The 22,410-nt window shown below is 52.2% G+C and overlaps 1 protein-coding gene across 4 annotated transcripts in view; it reads left to right on the forward strand.

Annotated features, from left to right (window-relative positions):
• Positions 1 to 22,410, forward strand: part of CAPN15 (calpain 15) — a 57,445-nt gene that overhangs the window by 10,736 nt on the left and 24,299 nt on the right. For 3 of the 4 annotated variants that reach the window (XM_066198149.1, XM_066198147.1, XM_066198148.1), the window contains one exon: positions 5,155 to 5,474. The exons of the other annotated variant lie outside the window; for it this stretch is intronic. In XM_066198149.1, the coding sequence (XP_066054246.1) occupies positions 5,299 to 5,474 (176 nt within the window). In that variant the 5' untranslated portion in view covers positions 5,155 to 5,298. The remainder of the gene's footprint in view (positions 1 to 5,154; positions 5,475 to 22,410) is intronic. 4 annotated transcript variants of the gene reach the window in all.

The following is a 22,410-nucleotide window of genomic DNA, read 5'->3' on the forward strand; positions in this document are numbered from 1 at the left end:
AACAAACATTTGGGTTGGGTGAGTTTCACCCTTCTTTCCCTTTTCTATATCCTCCCATCTGCAGTGCTTACACACTGCCTGTCATCCTCGTGCCTTGCACACCTGAAGACTCCTTGGCCCTGGCAGGTAAGGCAGAGCTTTCTGAGTCACAGAACCCTGGAGTGCTCTGTGGTGGAGCATGGGGTCTGGAAAAGCCTCCCCTATCCCAGCTGCATGTGCCAGCCATTGTCCCATCCCTCCAATTGTACCCCTGCCTCAGTCTGTCCTTGGAGGTTCCTTCCCACCCCTCCCTGCTAGAAGCTTTCCAAGGAATTGGAACTTGCTGACACCTTCATTTCCTGCCAAGACTGCAGCACTTGGGCTGGCTTGGCAGGTGAGGGCAGGGAGAAAGAGCAGCAAAACTTTGTCTTGTCCCCAGCTGTGTGCTTGACACCTGCTCAGCACAGAGTGTTCCAGCTCATTTTCTCCTGCTGCACTTGGGCCCTGGAGCTCTCGTTGGGTCGGCGTTTGCAGCTTGGATTTCAGTGCTGGGTCTGCCTGAGGTGGGTGTCTTGTTGCTTGTCCACTCTTCCCCTGCTGCCTTGTGAAAAAAGAGAGGATTTTTCCCTTCCTCTCCTGGGGTTACTTCTTTCCTCGGGGTCATCCTGGTGAGTTCCAGCCATGCTCTTCTTCCTGCTGGTGCCTGGTTTTGCACGTCCTCAGGTCCTGCCATCCTGCCTGGAGCTGGGGGCTGGCTAGATCACACAAATCCTTGGCTAGCATGACACCATCAGACACTCCCCTATGCATTCTTAGCTATCCCAACCTGCTCTGGGACTTCATAACCTTCTTAGGCTGCCACATCTCATACTATGCATCTTCCCAGCCCTGCACACCATTCCCTGGTTACCCTGGCCCACCTGAGCATGTGCCTCTTTGTGGGGAGATCTGCTGTGCATGGAGGCAGGATTGGTGGGGGGCTAAGGGTTTCCTTTGGAATGTCTGAAGTGATGTCCTCCAGCTCAAGGCCCCCACATAGCCCCAGCTCCTCGAGCTGCCCCTGAGCTCCTTGGTGTTTAAGGGTGTGAGTCACATCCCGCAGTCCCCAGAGAGGAGGCTGCTCCTCCAGGGTTGTGTGTGGGCACTGGACAATGAGAGCTCTTCAGGAGCCCTGGTTTCTCCCTGCTAGCAGCAGCTTACATGGGCAGAGAGCTCCTCCCTTTTTACTGGTGGTGGTGGTACCAGGTCCCAGCACATCTGGCTCCTTAGGGAATAGTCCTGGCCCCAAGGCTGCCAGAGCTCCAGGAGTGTTTGGATAATGCACTCAGGCACAGGGTGAGATTGTTCAGGAGTCCTGGTACAGGGCCAGGAGTTGGACTTACGATCCTTGTGGGTCTCTTCCAACTCAGGACATTCTGTGGATCTCAGTCAGCCCCCAGGCAGAGGAGCTCACACAGCAGAGGGAGGAGAAGGGCTGGTACTTCAGCATCAATCTTAGAAGAAAGTCTCTCGCAGCTTCCTCTGGACACAGCTTTGAGGGATGTATTTCCCTCAAGTACATGGTGATCCTTCTCCTGGGCCAGTTGCTGGCCCTCACCTCAGACCAGAGTTGTCTGGAGTTCCGTATGTCTGATGGTATTTTCATTCCTGCATCTTCCCTGGAGCAAGGGAGTAACTCAGAATTGACTTGATTTATAGGCTGGGGGAGTGGAGGAATTAATGAAGTGGCAAAGTCTTGTCCCTGAGTTTCCAAGGCTGAGAACCAAGAGAGGCTGGAAAATTCAAGCAGGAGCAAAGCTGGCTCATGTCAGATGAATCAGTAAATTACTAGGAAAAGGAGTGTGGGGGTATCTCATCACAAAGAGGGGCTGCTGCACGTGGGACCAGCTGGGATGAGTCTCCCTCACTGGTTTCCTCAGTGGCTGCAGCAGCACCAGGGACCTCTGTCTCTTCTTCCTGCTGTGTGCCAAAGGGAAGAGCTTGGGGCTGATACTAGGGAAGGTTGATCCTGCAACTTCCTTGATGCATTGAAACACACATGGGTTAGTTCCCTTTTTCTTTTCCTTTTTTTTTTTTTTTTTTTTTTGCTCACTTCAGAGCCAAAACCTACTGTGAAACTGGAGGGAAGGAAAGGGGGCTGGGTAGATTCCCACCCTTCCTGCCTGCTCTGCTGTGACACGAGAGCTGGGGCCCAAAGGGTCAGCACTGCTCACTGGTGTGGAGGAATAAGGTTATGTGGAAGCGTCCAGGCAGCTGCTTTGCTGTCCTGCACATGTTGCACATGCCTGCTGCCCAGGGTCTGGTGGAGAATTTGAGCGAGGGTCTGCGTGATGTACCACAGATCAGGGTTGAGCGGCTGTGAGTGACTTGGGGGTGACGAGAGCAAACCTGGTTTTATTTTGGAAGCGATATTTTGGGAGCAGTTACACAGCATCAGTTCAAACCTGGTAATTGTTGCAGCTGCGAGGGGCAGAAAACCGAAATCCAAACTCAGTATCTTGCTAATGTGCTTAACTGTTAATTTCCAATTGTTGAGATCCACCCTTCTCAAGACACTTCAATCTCTTCACATTGTTGCTTCCTCTTCAGATTAGAGAGGTGGAAGCAGTGCTTTATTAATTAGAGGAAAAATCCTGCTCCCTCCTGCCAAGACAGAGGAACTCTTGGCAGTTTGCTCCCTTTTAGTGACTGAAGCGTCCCCTGTTCAGCCACGTGCCTGCAGGTCATCTCCTGGGGCATTTCCCTGCCCAGTGGCAGAAATTCCTCAAAAATAAGGCTGAGTGCTTCCAGAGAGGCCGCCTTCTTCTTTAATTGACCCCTTCCCTTGCTGGGGTGCAGTTTCCATTCTCACCTTGACTTCTTGGAGGCTCCTCATTTGCTTAGTGTTGGCCAAATGAGTTTTGGGTAAGCACGGATGTGCTTTGCATTGGGCTGTAATGCTGCTGCCACTCCTGTTCTTAAACTGGTTCGCCCTCTCCCCACCTTTGGCCGACGCTCCCCCTTCAGTATCATTGGCTGCTCTCACCTGGCACGAGGGTGACCCTGAGGAGAAGGATTTACTGCTTTGCCTGGAGAAATCCGATTTCACGCAGCACTCACAGCCAAGCAGCCCAGTTAGACCAGACAGTCTCGGAGATCACTCCGACTTAGCTAGGTTATCCTCCACCTATTTATAGCTCCCTTCCTCTCCCAACTCCACCCACCATGGGGTTTTACTGCAGGTTTTAGAGCAGGGCTCCCAGCCTTTCCCCTCCCTGATGTGGAGCTGCTGGAGGAGATGGGTGGAGAGCAGCACCACGTTGGGAGCCGGCAGCGATGCGCGCCGCAGCCGTGTCTGTCTCCTCTTCGGATGAGCTAAAATTGGTGTTTCCATGGGCAGCAGGAGGAAGCAAAGGGTTCTGCTTTACCAGCCTGAGGAAGTGGTCTTGAATCAGGCTGTGGAATTGCTTTATGTGGCAGTTCAACCCAACTCAAGGGGGAAAAAGGCTGATGCCTGGGCATCCTTCCTCTGTTTGACTCAGCCTGCAGTGAGGGGCTGCTCTACCCATCTTGCCTTTATTTATCTACTTTATCATGATAGAACCCGAGTTTTGAGGTAAGAGACAGTTTGTTGTTCTAGTAGGTGTCAAAGTTGAATCCCCTTTGCTGCTGGAGCACATAGGGCCCCTGGGATGGGGCAGAAGAGCCAGGGACTCCACAGGTGTGGGGTGACTGATGTCTCCAGATAGCCTGAGCTGATGATACTTGGAAGTGCTCTTCCTCTCACATCCTGTGGCTTTCATTTAGTCAGAAAATCTGATTTGTTACAAATTATCTGCTTGAATAGCAGGAAATGAGAGGGGAAGCCCAGGGATCCACTTCAGTTGGGTCTACTCTTGGGTAATGGGGATGTGCAGCAGGGAGGCAGCCCAATTAAAACAAGGAGGAAGTAGGGAAAACGGCGTTCTTGGGATTTTTTCAGATTTATTTGGTTCATCCAGGCTTTGCAGGCTACAGAGACTGTGACAGAGCAGTTAACATTCTCCAATTAATGACCTAATGCAGGCTCATTCTGGTATTGAGCTTGTAGCAAAATTACACCTGCTCCTTGAGCTGCTGCTTTGGGGAGTCTATTATCTATCAAGGTCTTTCTTGATCCCTTAGATCAATCCTGGGATTGAAAAACTGTATTTTAGGACTCCTCATCTCAGTCTTTTTACGGCAAAAGTAGTTTCTTTGCAAAGGTCTTTCTGTGGTTCATTCATCTCCTTAAATCCTGGTGGGTAATTGAATAAGCTCAGCTGTGCTAATTTTTCCATCTTCCTTGTTTCTTCTTTTTTGCTCTGTTAAATGTTACCTTGATCCATTGCTCCTGACATGCATCTAGATTGTCCTGCCTTTTCACTTGAAGGAGAGATGTGTGTGTTTAAACTTCTTTTAATACAGAGGACATGAAATGTTTCTGGAGTTTAATTGTGAGGATGCTTGAAGAATACATTCCAAAAAGTAGGAAAGAGAGAGGGAGAAAAGGAGGAGCAAAGCCCCAGACCTGCTTCTGTGGGTAGGGGCATGCCCAGGATCAGCTAAAACTTGCCTTGAGCTGAAAGTAAATAGTCACAGATCCCCAGTCTGTCCAGTTCCGGTCCTACTGGGGTGTTAGTGGGAAACAGGAAGAGAGGGATATTTTATTTTACATGTAATCACACAAGCCACCCAGTCATTGTAGCTGAGTAACTAAAACTGATGTGCCAGTCAGAGCCCAGACTAACCTGGTGTGTGTGGTCCCCAAGGGCTGCTGGTTTGGGCTCCAGGTGGGCCTAGCTTGTGCCATTTTCTGCTTCTTTCCCATGTGTGAAGGGCTTTGTGCTGGCCCCTGCTGTGCTTCCCTCCATCAGTTGGTGCTTCCCTGTGCCTGGGAACTCCTGGTGCTTAACTTGGGGGGAGCCTCTTCTAGAGCCCCCACACTCCCCATCTCCAGCAGCAAAAGCTGTATTCAGTGACACAGCCCTTCCCATCCAGCTGAGCTCTGGGATGGGGACCCTGATCAGAGCATGCATTGACAGGCTGTAAAACTGGAGGGTTGTTGCTGAAATCGTACCTTATCTTTCTCTCTTTTTCTTTCCTTTTTTCCCCCCTTTCTCTGTGTTTGTTTGTTGTTTTGTTGTTTTTGTTTTTTTTTTTTCCAACTCTGATCAGAACCGACCTTCCTTTCTCCAGCGTGCTGGGATCTTTGCAGCAGCCCATGCCGCAGCGCCTCGCCCGTTCCACCCGAGCTGCCCATGCCACTGGCTTGGACCTAACCTAGGCTCAATCTCAACGTGGCCTGGGCAGGGGGGAACCATGGGGAGCTCTGCCTCATCGCTGGCCGCAGAGACGGAGTCGGACCATGGCTTCAGTAGCTCGCCCTACCCGGGGCACCCGGCCGTGGGCTGGTATAGGAGCAGCCCCGGTGGCCCCGTGTGGGAAAGTGCCCTTATAACGCGGCAGCACCAGCACTTACAGCACCGGCTGCGAAGGTAAGGAGGAGGGGAAGGAGCCTGCTCACCTGCTCACCCGCTCACCTGCTCACCTCTCAGCTTCAAGCCGGGCGCTGCCTTTGGGACACCAGTTGCTTTGCATCCTACTGAGTGTTGGGTCCCTTCGTTCAGAGGCTCAGTTCAGTTCCTTGGGAAGCGCCAGAGCCAAATTCCCACCTATTTGAGCGATGCCAAACCCTGGCTTTACGCAGGGTAGCTGATGTCTCCTGCAGAATGGACTGCAGGACTCGTCCCAGCTCTTCCTCATTCACCTCAATTGTCAAGGTGGCTGCCTGGGAATGGGATTTCAGTTCCTTGTATGCCATGTTCTCACGGCTCCTTTTCTTTCTGGCCTCCCAACCACACTGTAGTGTCACAGGTGGAGGATTGTGTCTCCAGCTTGAGTGGCAATAAGTTGCGAGAGTTTCTGGACTCAGAAGAGCCAGAGAAGCTATTTTCATGCAAAAGCAGTGAAGCGCTTTTGAATAACAGATCCACGGGAATGAAACACACTTAAACAGAATTACTCTTAAAAACAGATGGGTGTTTCTAGCCCTCAATTCCTATCCCACCTCACTGAAATCAGCGCCTCAGATGTGTCTCTGAGCTGTTGCCTCTGCCCCTTCCACATCAGCCACTTGTAGTGAGAAGTTTATCTTATTTTTTAGGGCCTGGTGTCCTGCATTCAGTCTCTGACAGGTTGAGAGATTTATCAAATAGCATCCAAAACCCCTCTGCCCGGGGGCTTGGCTGCAGAGGCTGCCGCGTTTTGTGCTGATAACGTTTGAGCCTTTGCCTAATGCCTGCTTTGTGTGGACTCCAGCCTGGATGGGTGTCCACACCTGCTTGAATCTGTTTGGAGCTGCTGCTCATTTAGGAATAGCTGCTTGCTCTGAGTATCCCTGAGCTGTCCTGGCTTTCCCCTGGAGGTGTTTGCTGTGATGTTGGTGCAGTATCTGTGGTGCAGTCCTTGTTTTCCTGCCTTCCTGCTGCTGCAAGGCCTGGGATGTGCTCTCTGGGCTCTGGTGCATGACTCTAGAGCCTCCCAGCAATGTCAGGCTTTGCTTCTTTCTGGCCCTGTCTTGGGTCTTCTTGTTGAGCTGGGAACAGTGTGAAACCAATAAGTTGTTGTCTTTACTTGAGTACCTTTAGAAAAGGTATTTTGTGCAGTTCCCAAATTCTGTTGCTGTGTGTGCCTGTCCTGTGTGGCTGGTCCACAGCTCTGGTCGGTGATGAGTGCTGTGTGAGTTTGTCCCCTCTGGTTTAGAGGGATCCTGCAAACAGAGCTGGGTCCTTCCTGCAGGATTACCCCATCTGGACTGCTGGTTTTCCCTCTGTTGCCTCGAGGAGTAGGGAAGGTGTCTCAGCTCACAGATGAACTCCCTGATATGGCTGTGCGCAGTCTGAACTGAAATTTAGGAACTTCCAGTGTACACCTGGCCCTGGGCACTAAAAAAGGAGGTGTCTCTGCAGCCTTGTGTGTGGCAGCTGAGGCTGCTCATGACTCCAAGTCTGCAGTTCGACGAACTAAGTGGAATCTTGACATGCGGAAATAAATTTCCTGAAGAACCAGCCTTGGTGGAGCGGATGTTGGGGCAAGAACAGGAACTGCTGGTCTTGGCACAGATAACACCGGTGTCCTGTGGGGACAGGAGTGGCTTTTGTGATAATTCCTTATTTCCCCTGCTAGAGGGAGAGCAGAACTCATCCCGACTCAGTGTCGCGCGGTTCCTGGAGACAGGAAAATCACCGGCCGTGATTCACTGAGCAGCAAGTTGCGTGGGAAGAACTCGCTCCAGGCAGTGATTATGGAAGTGGGTTCAAAAGACCTGAGATCAGCCAGGCTGCCAGGCATCAAAAGGGCCGCCGCTCCCAGAGAACAACAGGGCCAGGGAGCAGCGGATGATTTGCTTCCAGAGAGGAACAGATAAATATATTCTTTTAAAAAATTAAGTAAGTCAATAGAACAGGTCAGGGTAGGTATCCTGACTGTGCACGTCCTCATCCCCAGCCTCATGTAGTTGAGGAAGGAAGTGGAGTACTGGGGAGTCAATTTGAGGCCGGGCAGGAGTTCTGGGATAGACTTTGCTTTTCCTGCTGATTTTCTGTCCCTGCCTGCAGCCACCTTCAAAGCTGATAATGCTTTGGCTGCTGTGGAGCAGCGCAGAGCCAAGCTGCTCTGGGCTGTCTCAGGGATGAACACAAACCTTCCTTGGCAGAAGAACAGGGACACAAATACTTAGCAAGTGACTTTGGTCTGTACTTGGTGGGGAAGCTGGGGGAGTCATCCCTCATGGTGGGATGGGGATAAGGGGAGAAATCAGTGCTGTTTGGCTTTCAAAATTTTAGAGCCTGAGAGGAGCCTTCAGTGTCTCCTGTCACCTGAGTGAGGCTGATGGTGTGGAATTCCATGTCTGCTGAAGACAGGGAGGCAAGAGGGAGTAGAAAAAGGGCTTTAGTGGTAGAAGCAGCAGACTTGTGATAACCAGATTTGAGTCCCTGGTCTTTTCTGGACAGGGCTGCACAGTCTCTTTCTGTGTGTCAGCATTTAAACAGGAGCCTGTCTTTTTCCCAGTGTGCCAGGAGGACATGGCTACTGAAAGACCGGAGGTACCAGGTATTAAGGGCATGTTGGAGGGATCTGATTACAGAAACCTCTGCTTGGGGCAAAGATGTTGGGTTTAAGTTCAGCCCTGGTAGCTGTGTGCAGCCAGACATATTCTGGCTCAGCTGCAAATTCCCTTTGGGCTCCATCTTGCTCGTGTGCTTGAAGGTTCTTGGCCGGGGCTCTTGTTGGGTGGGAGAGTTCAGCTGAGCCTGGGGATCCATTGTGTCCAAGCTTCCTGACGTGCCTAACCCCTCCTGGAGCTGGGAGCAGGAAGGGGCAGTGCCACAGGCTTGATGCTGGCAGCAGGACATGGCTCCATTGCCGTGGCTGCCACCATGGTATGGTCTGGGAGCTGTGGGATTGTAGAGGTTTCTCCTGCTGCTGCTGGAAGGGGTGGTGGCACCTCTCCAGGGTGTATCCTTCCACATTGTAAGGGGTTAGCAGGGAATTTGGGCTCTGAACTGTTTCTTGATGAGATTTAAGGGAATGTTCTTGTTCACCTATTCCTCACTCCCAGGCTTCATGAAGAGGGTCTTGTTGAGTACTGGGAACTTCTGGATTTCACTCTCAGAAGAGGCTTTTGGGGAAAGGGTTGCAAGGTCTGTGCAGCTGACCCAAGTGTCTCTGCCCACTACTCGCTTTGGCTGAAGCTCTCTGAACTCCTTCCTCTTCCAGAGGATACTCATGTTCTGGGCTTTCCTGCAGCATTCTGCTGAGGACTTTAATTTTTCTATAAAAGCCTTTGCAGAATGAAATACCTGTGGGTCTCAATGACTGGAGGGAGGAACGGGCTCTTTTATTTTTCTTTTATTTTATTATTATGATATGCTAAAAATACATAAATCTCGCTGCTTTTAGAGGGAAGTGAGGGGACCTGCTTTTGTTGTTGGCAGGTGGTGGGAGGGTGGGAGGGCACTTGCTGTGCCACCCCCTGCTCCCCAGAGGCACCACTTATTTGGTGAAAATCTCCAGGCAAGCCTGAGTGTCCTGGGTGTTCATGACCCGTGGGCTTAGATACATGAACAGCAGTGTCTTGGTTTAGATAGACAGGGAAGATTGGAGTCTCCCTTGGAATGTAAGCCCCTCCACCCCTTTTCCAAATTATTATGAATTTGCAATTAAAAGGCTGTCAGGCAAAGATTTTGGGAATAGGTAGAGCAGTTCTTTACTAGGGATAAAAAAAATACAGATGTTGTAGTACAGAAGAATAAGCAAACAAAGAAACAAGAAATCCTAGAAAACCCTGACAGAGTCAGAAATACAACCTGACGCCCTGTTGGTCAGGGTGTTGGAAGCAGTCCACAGTAAGCCCTCCTGGAGTGGCCGATGTGGTTCTGTTGGAGTAGAGATGGTCCTGTCGAAGAAAGGGTCCAGTAATGGTGAGATGGGTCTGGTCTTCCTCCAGGAATCCGGTGGAAAACTGGATGACTGGTGACACTTGTGGCTCCTTTTATCTGGATGGAAATGGTTTGGCTCCTCCTCCCTGGGTAGAGCATCTCACAATGGGATGATGTAATGTGTCATGTCATTGGTGAGCTTTAATGGTCCATTAGCAGAAGATATGCCCACGGAGGGAATGGGAGGGTGAGCAGAGATAAGAAACAATGCCCCACCCGGTTTTAACAGCTCGCTTGTTATCAGAGAAGACAGTTGCCCCCCTCCCTTCTGGAGTTACAACAGATAAAGAAAAAATCTCCCCCACCAGGTTTCAGTAGATGGAATAGAATAAACACTTTTTTCCTTTTCTGGTTACAAAACCCAAGACAAGCAGCAAGTCAGAACTGCTGGGCAGCATCACAGAGGCCTTTTCTGCAGGCTCTGCTGAGTTGTTTTGAGGCTGGTGGAGATTCTAAAAACTGAACTCTGGCATATGGGAAGTGTGGCAGGGAGCTGTGTGGAGCAGGAATGTGGCTCTGTGCTGCTCCTTCCCCCGGTTCTGTGGCACTTCAGCTCTGAGTGCAGCACGAGCAGAAATGTCTGGAGGACACCACGGCAGTGTTTAGTCTGGAGAAAGGAAGGCTCAGGTGGGACCTTCTGGCTCTCCACATCTCCCTGACAGGAGGGTGCAGCTGGGTGAGGGTCAGGCTCTGCTCCCAGGGTACAAGGACAAGAGGAAACAGCCTCAAGTTGTGCCAGGGGAGGTTCAGGTTGGGTGCTGGGGAATAGATTCTTCAGAGAAAAGGTGGCCAGGCGTTGGAGCAGGCTGCCCAGGGCAGTGGTGGAGTCACCATCCCTGGTAATGTTCAGAAAGCATGTGGATGTGTCACCTGGGGGCATGAACCACTGGTGATCTTGGCAGTGCTGGAGGAATGGTTGGACTTGATGTACTTTGAGGGCTTTTCCTAACTAAATGATTCTGTGTGTTTCATGTTGGGGAAACCAGGGCCCAGAGAAATGATATTCTTGGGGGGGAAAAGAAAACTCCTGGTAGAGCATCAGGTGACTGCAGGGAATCACCTGACGATGGCCTGCTTCTGTCATCTGTCATCAGATCTCAGGTCTGGCAGCCCCAGCAGTACAGGTACCCAGCAGACTTAGGGTGGGGCAGGCACAGATCCCTGGCTTTTATCAGCAACCTCCGTGGGTTTGGGTGTGTTCATTTGCACCTTTCAAGAATCACTGACTGGTTGAAGTTGGAAGGGATCTCTGGGGTCCAGCTGGTCCATCTCCCTTCCTAAGCCTCCATGCAAAGAACAGGTGTGGCTGTGGAACAGATGAGGATCACCAACACGTGCTCTGACTGTGTATCCAAGAGGAGGGATGAGGAGGGAAAAAGGAGCCACTCATCCAAACCACGAGGGCACTACCATCAGCTCTCATACTCAGGACATGCCTGCTCATCATGCAGGAGTGAAGCCTGTGTTCCCCAGGTGCTGCAGTGAGGTGGATGCATCCCTGTGCTGCTTGTGCTCCTTCTGGGAGTTGCTGTGGATTTCAGCTGGGATTTGGTGGAGTAAAGATGCTGCAGGTTGTTGTGGATACTTGTTTGATGGGAATGTTTGGCTTGTAACTGTTTGCTCACCAGTTCTCACCAGAGCCCACAGTATCCAGAGCAGTGTCTAGCTCAAGGAGGTGTTGCGGTGCCATGGAGTTGGCAGCATGGAATGCTGTTTCATCTGCCTGAGGCTCCCAGCCCTGCCCGTCCGCTCTCTATGCTGCTCCAGCAGTCACAAAGCCTATTAGTTGTTTAAATTAGGGCTATTTATAGCTCTAGAGCCATGGATAACTTGGAGAGTGGTGCAGAGCAGTGGAGACCAGAGTTTTCAATAGATCACCAAACAAACCCTCCCTTTGCTCCCTGTGTGCCCTCCAACTTTCCTCATTTCCATGTCCCACAAGAGCCATCCTGCCTCAAAGGAGGTCAAAAGCAGGGCAGAGGCAGCCGGAGCATGTCCTCATCTTATGCAATTGGCCAAATCTGAGCAGAAATGCCTGACCCTCTTGCCTGGATGTTGCTGTCACAGCATGGAGAGCACAGCAGAGCTGTCCCTTTGACAGTGCCAGCCTGGAGAAGGGAAAAAACCTGGTTTGGGGATGCTCCTGTCTGCAGGAGCTGAGCACTTTTGCTTCAGGACCATGGGTTCAGATCCTTCTCCAAGTGCAGGTGTTGGGGAGTTTTGCTTTGGATACTGCATTACATGAAGGAGTTTAGCATTCAGCTCTGGCTTTGCATAGATCTAGTCTCCATCTCTTTTGGGAAGAGGTCCTGCAGTTGCAGTTTTGCTGTGAAGGAAGCTGGTCTCTTGTAAGTGATGCTGTGGGAATATGTGGTTGAGGGAGAGCCCTTTGGTACTTGGCAGTTTTCCAGGTGTGCTGGGGAGGGGGAGGAATTGGTAGCTTGTGAATTTTTTGGGTTTTTTAAATTCTTGTAAGAACAAGGAACAGTAAGAGGAACCAGAGCAGGGATGGGTTTTTTTTTTCCCTGGAGTAACCCTTCTGCATTGATTCTTTGGCTGCATAGGGAGGAACATGGTCTGATGTCTCATGGCAAGTCACTTGTCCCCCTGAGAGGTGTCACACATGTAGCCTGGAGTTGTGAGATGGTCTCAGCCCTCTGACAGAAGCTGGTGGATGGATATGATGACAGTGGGAAGCTCAGGGACCTGGCTGAGCTGCTGTGAGGAAGGAGGAAATGGAGGAAAGTGTGTGTTGGGAGGGTTATTTCTTTTCTTGGGATCAGGATTGGAACTGCCAACACATCCCCCTAACGGTGTGCAGTGTCTGTCCTGGAGGGAGATGGGCCTGCAGTGACCTCAGGTTGTGGGCTTATGAGAGGAGGGCTGGAGGCAGGAATATCCTCCGGCTCTCTGGGCGGGCAGGGAGCTCCCTTCTCTCTCTGCACCCACCATTTCCTGGGATCACTCCAGAGCCCTTTGCTTCCCTCTCACATTACCAGGTACTGCTTGATGTCAAAGGCATGTGCTGGATTTCTCCAACCAGTAACTTAATCCAGTTTGACACTGGTGGCTCTGGGCTGGAGTCTGACTCACATGAGTCAGAAGCAGTGAGGGGGGTTGCTCAGAGCTGCACCCACCTCCCTGCAGCCTCGTCCCCCCGTGATCCCTGGCCCTGTGTCCCTGAAAGGCTGCCTTGATCCCAGCGTGGCCGGAGCCTGGTGCCGCGCATGGAGAAGAGGCTGTGCTGAATGAACCCTCTGCAGGCCTTTGTTCTCTGGGATGAAACAACCCTCAGCACGGGGCTGCTGCCGACAGAAGGGCACAGAGAGGAAAGGAGAGCCCTGCTTGGGTGCTGTTTGCATTTGCCAAGCTCTGCTGTGTCTCTGTATTCCTGCTTGGAGACCCACAATCCATCCAGGTGCCTGTGCCTTTTCAAACAAACTGCCCTGGACTTTTCTTTGACTTGGGCACCTTCCCGTGCTTCTCACCCTGCCAGCATTCCTGCTCTGCCTGGCAAGGCACCAGGCTCTCAGCCAGCACCCCTTGCCAGCCAGTGCAGCTTACAGCACCCCCAGGCATCGCTGAGTCCCTGCGAGGGGCAGGTGCTCCGGGTCACCGTGAGGAGCTGTGAAGAACTGATCCGAAGAGAAGGAAGCTGCTCCTGCACTACAGATGGCATTTCTGAGGCTGCAGCAGGACATCCAAACCAGAAGGAAGCTGGAAGTGGAGTGTGAAGGCAGCTCGGAGCCCTTCTGGACGGCGGCGGGACCGGCAGCGGGAGAGCTGGGGCCGTGTGGGGGGTGAGCAGAGTTTGGGCTGCAGGTGCGTGGAGGCTGCCAAGTCAGCAGCTTGCAGGGAGCTGAAGGGGCCTTGCCTGCCCTTGCCCAGAGCTGTGCAGAGCTCAGCTGGGTCTGCAGACGCTCAGGTTCCAGCTCTGCTGCTCCCAGTGCTCCCTGTGCATCACACACTGGGGCTTGTGGTTACACAGAACTGGGCTCTGGCATTTGGGGCGTGGCAGGTTGGCTACAGCAAAAGGGGATTTTGGGAGGCTGGATCTTGCCAACTTTTGGTGGGAGAGGACAGTGTCTACACTCTTTGGCCTTCAGCAGCATTCCCCAGCTGTGGAGTGGGGAGAAGGCACACACAAGCAAGATCTTTTCTCTTCCTTAAAATCTGATTTTAATCTCCCTGCCTTGGAAAAGCGAAGCTATAGGCAGGTAGATGGATAGATGTGTGTGTGTATATATATATACCCGTATTTTCTTCCCCTGCTTCCTTGGGGCACCAAGGAGGGGACAGCTTTCATTCAGTGCCCTGGTGTTGGCTGGCACATGCCCCATGCAGGACTGGGACATTCCGTCAGACCTGTGCCACCAGCTGTACCTTCTCTGCCCAGGAGCTGAGCCTTCTCCTGCTGCCTTACCCACAGCTGCTGTGTCTGTCTGTGGAGAGGGACAAACATGGAAACACTTGGTACCTCTGGAATGTGGAAAGACTTTTGCTCTGCAGCAGCTTTAGGCTGCAGCCCATGGCACAGAATGATCAGTGGCACTGCTGCTGTCCTGCCCAGCACCGCCCCTGTGCCACGTGCAGTGACTGGCATTGAGCACTTTACACAAACACTAGCAAATCTCCAGCAAAGCTTCACCCAGTGACCTGTTTTCCCTGGGTTAGGTTTTTCTACAGTAAATGTGTCTTCTGGGCACACTGGTGTGGGGACTGCAGCCCTGGGTTCCTCAGGGACTGCTGTTGGTGGCAGTGTGGTGGGTAGGGCACAGCAGCTGACAGGACCCTGTGTCTGGTGCAGCACTTTAGTCTCCAGGGCATGTGTGCTCCTTCCTCCCCTGTCCTGTGCAGGTCAGCAGTGATGTCCTTCAGGGTGTCCTTGGGGAGGACGTGTGCTGGGCTTGCCCAGGGCTATCTATGAGCATATGTGTGACTTGATGAGGTTCAGGAGCTTTAAACAACAGCAGGAGCTGCTCTCCTTGGTAGGAAACTCAGTATTGTGCTGCAGGGAAGGGACACTGAGCTGTTGGAGCAGCCCTAACCTGGCCTTTCTGTCCTGGCAGGATGCTTCCCTCTGGCACATGGACTCGGGAGGGTTAATGGCACGTGCTCCAGCCAGGAGCATCCTCTAGGCTCCAGCTGTCAAAACACTAAGTGAAGTGTGTGTTATCTGTACAGGGCAACAAACAGTGCTACAGCCTGACTCACCCAGCCTGGAGGCCTCCAGGGTGCAGTATAACTTGTAGGGGCTTCCCTGGTAGTTCCAGCCTGTCTGCCTGCTCCTGGAGTCAACCAGATGTGTTGCTGGCTCAGCTGAGGTGGCAATAGCTCTAGAGCTTGGGGTGGGAGCAGGTTGGGATCCTGGGTGGTCATGTGGCTCAGTCTGCCCCGGCACAGCGTTGTTCTGCTCTGTTCCTGGCCCTTCCATATAACCCACCAAATCCTCCTGTCTCCACTAGGCTGGGGAAACCAAACAAAGCACCCATTTCAAAAGGGCACAGTGATGCCAAACTGAATCTGAGGCCAAGTGTGGATTCCTGTGTTTGATGGGGCGTTGGGACTGTGGTGGGCTTCTGGTGTGCTGCGGAGCTCCTGTGTCCTCCTGAAGCCCGGTGTTTGCTGCTGGGATCCTGGAGGGTGATCTGTGACTGGCAGCTGCCTGGGATAGCTGCTGATGGGGCAGGAGGTGCGTGGAAGGGGTTTGTGCTGAGGGAACCCCTGTCACTGCCTACACAGGATGCTCTGCCAGGGGATACAGGCCAGGGTCCACTCTGCACACCCAGAGCTGTGTCACCTGTACACTGGCTCTGAATGTTGGCCGAGGACTGTCCTAAAAGCCGCCAGTGCCAGGAAATGAAAATGCCAAGTAGGCTGTGCATGATGAAGCATTCCCAGCCAAACCACAGGAAGGTCAGTGTGTTTTATCCCATTGAGCCTCTAGGGAACTGTGGCTAATTGTCCCCTCTAAAGTTCAGGCACGTGAGAAAGAGGAATGACCTTTATAGGTCAGGAGCACACACACACAAACAGATCCATTGCTGTTGGTGGGATTCAGCCTGTGCACAGGATCCCGTCCTCTCCCATCTCCCTTGCAAGAAAGAGCTCCACTCAGTTGCTGGCTGAGTTGCTGGCTCAAGGACTTACTTCAGTGGCAGGGCTTGAGAGCTGAAGTGAAACCCCCAGCCCTAGGGTGGTTTCTGGAATGAGGAATGAGCCTGGCCTGGCTCTTTCTGCAGGGGTGCCCAGGGGTTGAAATGCCAAAGTCTCCTTGGCTGTTTTTCTGAAATTCCTCCCTGGTTTTGGCAGTACAGGGCAGAGGGCTGGCCCAAGGTATGGGGGGTTTCCCTGATGTCAAAGGAAAGCTGTTGTGTTGAAGTTCACTACAGAGGCTTTGCTTTAGATTTTTTGAATCACCCAGTTGTGCAGAGCAGAGCCAGGATTCCCTGGAAGCTGCTGGGCACTCTGACCTTCCCTTGGCTTCTCAGGGGAGGGGGCAATGCGGGCCTCAGTGGGGGAAGCCCATGGCTCTTTGTACAGCCAGGGATGTCGATCCATGACTTGACAGCCTTTTCCCTCCAGATCTAGTGTGCAGAGCTGGCAAGTTCCTGGAGGTGCAGGGGATAATTGAGCTCACCTCCGACCTCAGCAGGTAGAAATAGTGTTTAACCAGTGTCAGAATGGAAAGGCAGTGGGGGATGTTTGGGATGGAGGTGTCCCTTCTCCTGTCCTTGGTGGCTGCAGTGTGGAAGTCATGTGAGCAGCCACCAGCCTGCAGATGCCCTGTCCCTTTTGTGCCATTCTCTGGCAGCTGTATTTATTGAGCCTGACAGTTCAGGTGCTGTGAAGATGGACGGATTTCTATTAGCTGTACCCTGCGTGTGCCCCGCTGCAAAGCGAGCCCAGGCATTGGCATTGCAGGGTCTGAAGGCTGGAACACAGCAGCTGGAAGTGCAGAGTGATTGGTTCAATGGAGATGTGAGAGATGGAGCAAACAGCTTTGGTGTCGTTCCTGATCCATTTCCCCTCCCCTCTCTTTCATTCTCTCTTTCTAGTCCCCCACCACTCTTCCAATTCTATTTTAACTGCACTACAAATTGCAGCATAAATCTTTAGCTGAGCAGCAATTTGGCTTGGCAGCCACCCGTAAATCTCCTCTTGCAGCCTCCCCATGTGAGGGAAGTGGCAGTGAGAGTAAGGGGATGTGGATGAGTCCTGAGTTTACAGTCCCATCAGGTTTTCCTGGCTCTTTTCAGCTGTTAGCCCATAACCTTGGTCCCACATCTCTCTAGCCCTGGGAAACAGGAAAATTCTTCTCCCATCCCAGCCTTCAGTTCTGTCTTGGTTTGGAAAGACAGATATCTGCCAGGGAAAGCTGGAGTATCCCTTGGAATGGAGAATGTAAACCACCCCCCCATCTTTTTCCAATGATAAATTTGCAATTGGAGGCTTTTAGGCAAAGATTTGGGGATAGAAATAGCAGTTCTTTACTAGTATGTATAACAAAGCAAACAAAAACAACAGCTACAGCATTAGTAACAAAACACTACCAAGAACCTTGAGAGCTTTGATTCACAAAAACCCAGGGCAGTTTAGTCTCGGTACCCCTGCAGGATCCTCAGAGCACCAGTCTGGAACCAGTGGAAAAGTCCCGAGGATGTCCCGGCAGGGCAGGGGATGGATGCAAGGTCCAGCTCAGCTCCAGCAGGGCAGGCGGAGAAACTCAGAAATATCAAGGCTGGGGAGCAGATGATGGTAGATTTCCCAGGGCCGGACTTGTTGGTGACAGTGAACTCCTCTCGCAGCAAGCAGCAACCCAGCCGTCCTCTCTCCCCGAAAAGCTTCGTCCTTTACCTGCCCCCAAAACTCGAGTTATCTCCCCCTCCGAGCTTGTTTTGGTTTGGTTAAGTACTTTTAAGTATCCAACACTTAGTCTCCTTGGTAACTTATGGGGAAAAAATTCTTTAGAGTAAAAAAGGAACAAACCTAACCCCCAACAAATTCAAACATCAGGTGCATTGGGAAGTGCTGTGAAACGGCCTCAAACATGGAATAGGAGGGGTACCAGCATAAGTTCCAAATGCTGTTGTTCAGGTGTGTGATCCTAAAGTTGTTCCCTGTTCTTGAAGACAGTGCAAGGTGGTCTTCATCTGAGCAATGGACTTGTCCCTCCAAACTACCCTGCACACGCAGGTGCTTTTGTTACCTGATGCGGAATGTGTGCATCCTCTGTGCATTGTGGTGCGGGGAGTGATGGGAAATAGCTCGGAGTGGTGTGTGAAAGGCAAAACTTTGGCCGTTTAGTCCATGCAAGGGATCTGCGTGCACAGTCTCACACTGGGAGCTGTTTGTCCCAGCAAATGATTTCCAGCTGCCGGTTCTGTGTCCTTGGGTGTGTTCTGCCTGTGTTTGTGCCCTTAGATCCCTAGGAGGGATCCTAGCATCATTGTTCTCTGGGAAGATGGTGAGCCCCTGGCACAGGTTGCCCAGAGAAGCTGTCCCATCCCTGGAAGTGTCTAAGACCAGGTTGGATGAGGCTTGGAGCAACCTGGGATAGTGGAAGGTGTCCCATGCAATGCGATGGACTTTAAGGTCCCTTCCAACCCATTCTGTGGTTCTGTGAATACGAGGCCAGTATAAAGTACAGACCATGCCTTCGTCTTGGCTTCTTCTTGGCTGGATGTGAAGCTTCAAAGGCATTTTCCATGCTGGATTCTTCAAACACTGGGCAAGTGTTGAAAGACACAAGGAGAACTCTGCCTGTCGTCAACACCACTTGCTTTTTGTGTGATGTACCGGTGAGAAAACCGAGGTGCAAAGGGAAAAGGCACCTGCTGCAGAAGTGTGTTAGAAAACAGAGAGATTCCGGGGCTTTGGAGCAGGGTTTCTTGTTTTGTAGAGAAGCACAAGTGCCTGCAGTGCTGGCTCCAGATGGCCACCTCACCCCTCTCTGTTCTCTGGGGAGCGCAGGCTCTTTGAGGCAGACCACAGACCCTCACTTAAAAGGAAATTCCTTAATTGGCTTAAAGGCAGAGAAACGAAAACAAGTAGAGGTTCCTCTTCATCCAGCCAGCTTTCCTCAGGGGTTGCTTTTGAAGTGACTGTTCAAATATACCTCAGGTGTGGAGAGCTAAACGGATGGAAGCAAGTGTCCTTTGGTCCCATGAGTCCACCCTCCTTGCTGAAGCTGTCCCACCTCCTCAGATGAGAGAGAAGCTTAATGAGTTCAGCTTCATGCTCCTTTCCTTGCCTCCTCCCCTTCCTGCTGAGAGCAGGTAAGGCTGTATTGTGACACAGCTGTGGATATCAACCCCATGAGTACTTCCCTTCCTTCCCACATCCTGCATCCTGCATCCCTGTGCTTCCTTCAAAGGGCAGCCTGTGCTACTCTTGAGCCCATTTCAGATGGAACCTGGAGGGAGTTGATCAAAACTTATTCCAAGGATCTCCATGCCCAGATCTGTGAGCTCCTCCTGTGGTATCCTGGCAGCTGGGGTGAGGGACACATCAGCAGGCTTGCCTTGGGATCCTTTTCTCTCCCAAGAGAAGCTGGGCTCCTGTGTTGTGGGATCTTTATTCAGCTGTGCTAACCCAACTCATGCACAGAGCTTTTGTTAGTGGTATTGGGCTGATGGAAGCCCTCCATAAGCTCCTGGTTAGATCCTGGCACTGGTCTTGTCCTGAAGATTTGGCCTTCGTCCTGTTCAGGGGGTGGCAGCTGTCCTAGAAGGGGTACATCCTGAGTATCTCCTGGGCTGGTATAAACCTCCTCACTAGCACTGAAGGAGCTGGTGTGATGTAGGTGAGCTGGAAACTCATTCACAGCCCTCAGGTGATGTTTGCAGGCAGGGCTGGCTCTGCCCCTCTGGGGCCAGGCACTGATGTCTGGCTGCTTAGATGTCCTGGTAGCCCTCAGGATCAGATTCCCCTCACATACATACACACACCTTTTCATAGCTGTAATAAACCATATGCCCCTGTTACTTAAATAGAAGAAATTTAAAATTGGAAAAGCCTCCAGGAGCATCTGGAAGTTCAGCACCTGTGGAAAATCAGCGGCTGAAGGAGCTGTATATGAAGTGAGGGCAGAGAGAAGAGCCCATAAAGGGCTCAGTGGAAAAAGAGGAGTGTTTGGAAGTCTTTCATCTTCCCATTGCAGTGTTCAGATGCGACTCCAGCTGCTTTCTATTCTGGGATGCAGGGAAATGTGTGCCCACACGTGGCTATTGCAGCTCGGAAAGAGCAGCTCCGGGTTGACCCGAGGGTTGGGAAATCATTCTGCTGTACAGTAAGAGGAATTCAGAGGATGATGAAGATGCATTGCCGGGACTTGAGAGATTCACATTTCATTTCTGAATTTGTCTTAGACTTAGTGGTCTGTCTGTGCTTTGTCTGCTGTCTAGTCCCCATGGAAGGAGAATCCAAGGCTCTCTGAAACACCAGTTTGCTGCAGGCACAGAGGTATGCACAGAGAAATCTGTCCAGCTGTGGAGCTGTATTCTTTTCAGGTGCTGGTGGTGTTCCTTAGGTTGCAGGGGGAAAATCAGTCCCCACCAGATACCTTGTGGAAAAAGGGAATGTGGCAGCCAGGCAGGTGTTGCAAGCTAAGGAGGACACAGCCATCTCTCTGTATTCACTGGAGATCAAATGGGCACTGGAATTCCTTTGCTTCAGGAGGGGCTTCTCCCTGTTCTCTCCTGGCTATTTCAGGCAACTGGCATCCCAGATTCTCCTTGTTTCTGGTTCCTTAAAAGTTAAGAATTTTATTTCCTGTCCTTCTGAACTGTGAACTCTCCACAGTCAACAAGAAATGCACTTATGAGCTCAGGACGAAGATATGAACATCCCACTTGTGCTGCATTGCTGGATGCTCCCTAACCCTGTGTCCCATCCCAGGCACTTCTGCCCAAACCTTCAACCCCTTTTTGAGGCTGAAGAGCCAAGGCATGACCCTTCTGGAGCAGGGGCAGGACACTGAGAGGTGGCAGTTAGCAGCCCCGCGAGTGGGGGACGAGCAGTGGTGGCTGGCTTGCTCACACGGTGCTCACCAGCATCCCAGGCAGGCAGAGATCTCTTGCAGCCTGGTTCTCCTGATGGTTTTCCCCCCAGGAGTGATGCATATCCCACTTGACTGCCAGGCCCTCCCCTCTCCTGGTGTGGTTCACCAGCTTTGACAGGAAGGGACAACCCCGCTGCAGGCTTTCACCATTTGTCACAATAAATTGCTTCTTTCTCCTGCTGCGTGGGGGAGATGCTGGTTTGTTTGCCCTGAGTCTGAACAGCACCTGAGGCAGCTTCTCCCACTCCTTGCTCTTCCTCCCCCCGAGCCTTCAAGGAGAGCAGAGCCTGCTGCAGCTGGCGAGAGGCTCCCCAAAGCTTGCCCGGTGCAGCAATGAGTTTTGTGTGCTCTTGCATTCAGCTGCTTGACCTGACATGACCTGGGAAGAGGAACAGAGCTGGAGAGGCTCCCGGAGCAGGAAAGGTGGGAGCCGTCTGTGAGGCTGGTGGGGTTTGCTGCTGGCTGTGGTGGTCCCCCTCTAGCCCGGGTCAGTACAGGGGGAGGGCCTGGCTCGGGCACAGCAGCTGCCCCAGGCCTTGGTGTGTCTAATCCAGCACCTGGCAGGGAGTGTGAGCGCACCTGGAAGTTGTGCGTGGAGCCAAGGACTCAGTGGAGAGCGTGTGTGTGTGTGCGCGTGTACAAACTGCAGTACCCAGCTCAACTGGGACTCTGTGCATCTTTGGATGGGTTTCCTCATGTAGGAGAGGGGACTTTCAGATTTGCCCTCTGCCTTCTGACCTTGGTCAGAAGGAGCTGGTGACGTGCCCAGGCATGTTGAGAGCTAGCAGGGTGTGCTGTTGGTGGCAGTGGGGGAACCTCCATCCTTGCCTGTCCCTCGCTGCTGGATGACGTTTGTAGCATAGCTGCAGTGGCTTCATTACTGTGCCCTGATAAGGCACACACTGAACTCCAGGGATGCTGGAGGGTGCCAGAGTTCCTCTCTTTTCCTCCAGCCCCTGGCAGTCTGTCTTTCTCCCTGCGGATCCGTGCAAAGCTTGTTGGCTGAGATATTAAGCGTGAACTGCTTTCCTGAGGTCCAGGACTGGCTTAGCTCTCCATTAAGGCCTGTTAATCATGCTGAGGAGCCTGACAGCTGCTGGCCATGGAGCACAGTGCCCTGCTGCCTTCCAGCTCTCCGGGATGGGCCTGCCCAGGGTGCCCCAGTGTCGCTGGCAGCCATGGGAAGGGCACTGCCTGCTCTGCAGAGCTTGGCTTGAGAACTTTCCTCGTTTGCAGGAAGGGTTCCAGCAGCAGCTCTGCCAGGAGCTAGGAGGGTGGCCAAGTTAAAGCCCTAGGAGAGGAGAAAGAGGAGGCTGGGGGCTCTGCTACAACCTGCCAGGCTGTATCCCTTCTCTCCTTAGTCTCAGACCTCATGGAAACATGAGTCTTCCTCTCTCCCTCCATCCCAAATGGTACCAAGCTCTTACTGCTGGTGATTTTTGTATTAATTGCACCCTGGAGCTATGCTTTGATTTATTTTATCAGGGAGAATTTAGGGAAGAATATGGCTGTTTCTGAAGCAAATAGCAGCCTGCCTGACGTAGGGCTGGGAACTGGAGGGACAAAAGGAGAGAGGGGCTTGGCAGTGCCCTCCTACCTCCTTCCTGTGCCTGTGCCACGATAGCTCCAGCACCCCACTACCCCCACGGGGCTGTGAGGGGCAGGCAAACACCTCCACACTCGTGTGGCATCCCCCAGCAGCACAGGCCTCAAAGGCAGCAAATGGCTTTGAATTTCCTTCTCATGCTGGGAAGAAGGGGTTTTATTTTACTCTCTGAAAGTGCAGGGTGGTGTTTTGGAGCTGAGCTGGTGGTGCTGACTGTGAGAGTGAGGTGGAGGCGTGGAGCTGCTCCCAGAGCATCACCTGCA

The sequence above is a fragment of the Chamaea fasciata genome, unplaced genomic scaffold (genome assembly GCF_029207755.1).
Source record: "Chamaea fasciata isolate MVZ Bird 193981 ecotype frontalis unplaced genomic scaffold, bChaFas1.0.hap1 SCAF_16, whole genome shotgun sequence".
In the NCBI taxonomy this organism is placed as follows: Eukaryota; Metazoa; Chordata; class Aves; order Passeriformes; family Sylviidae; genus Chamaea; species Chamaea fasciata.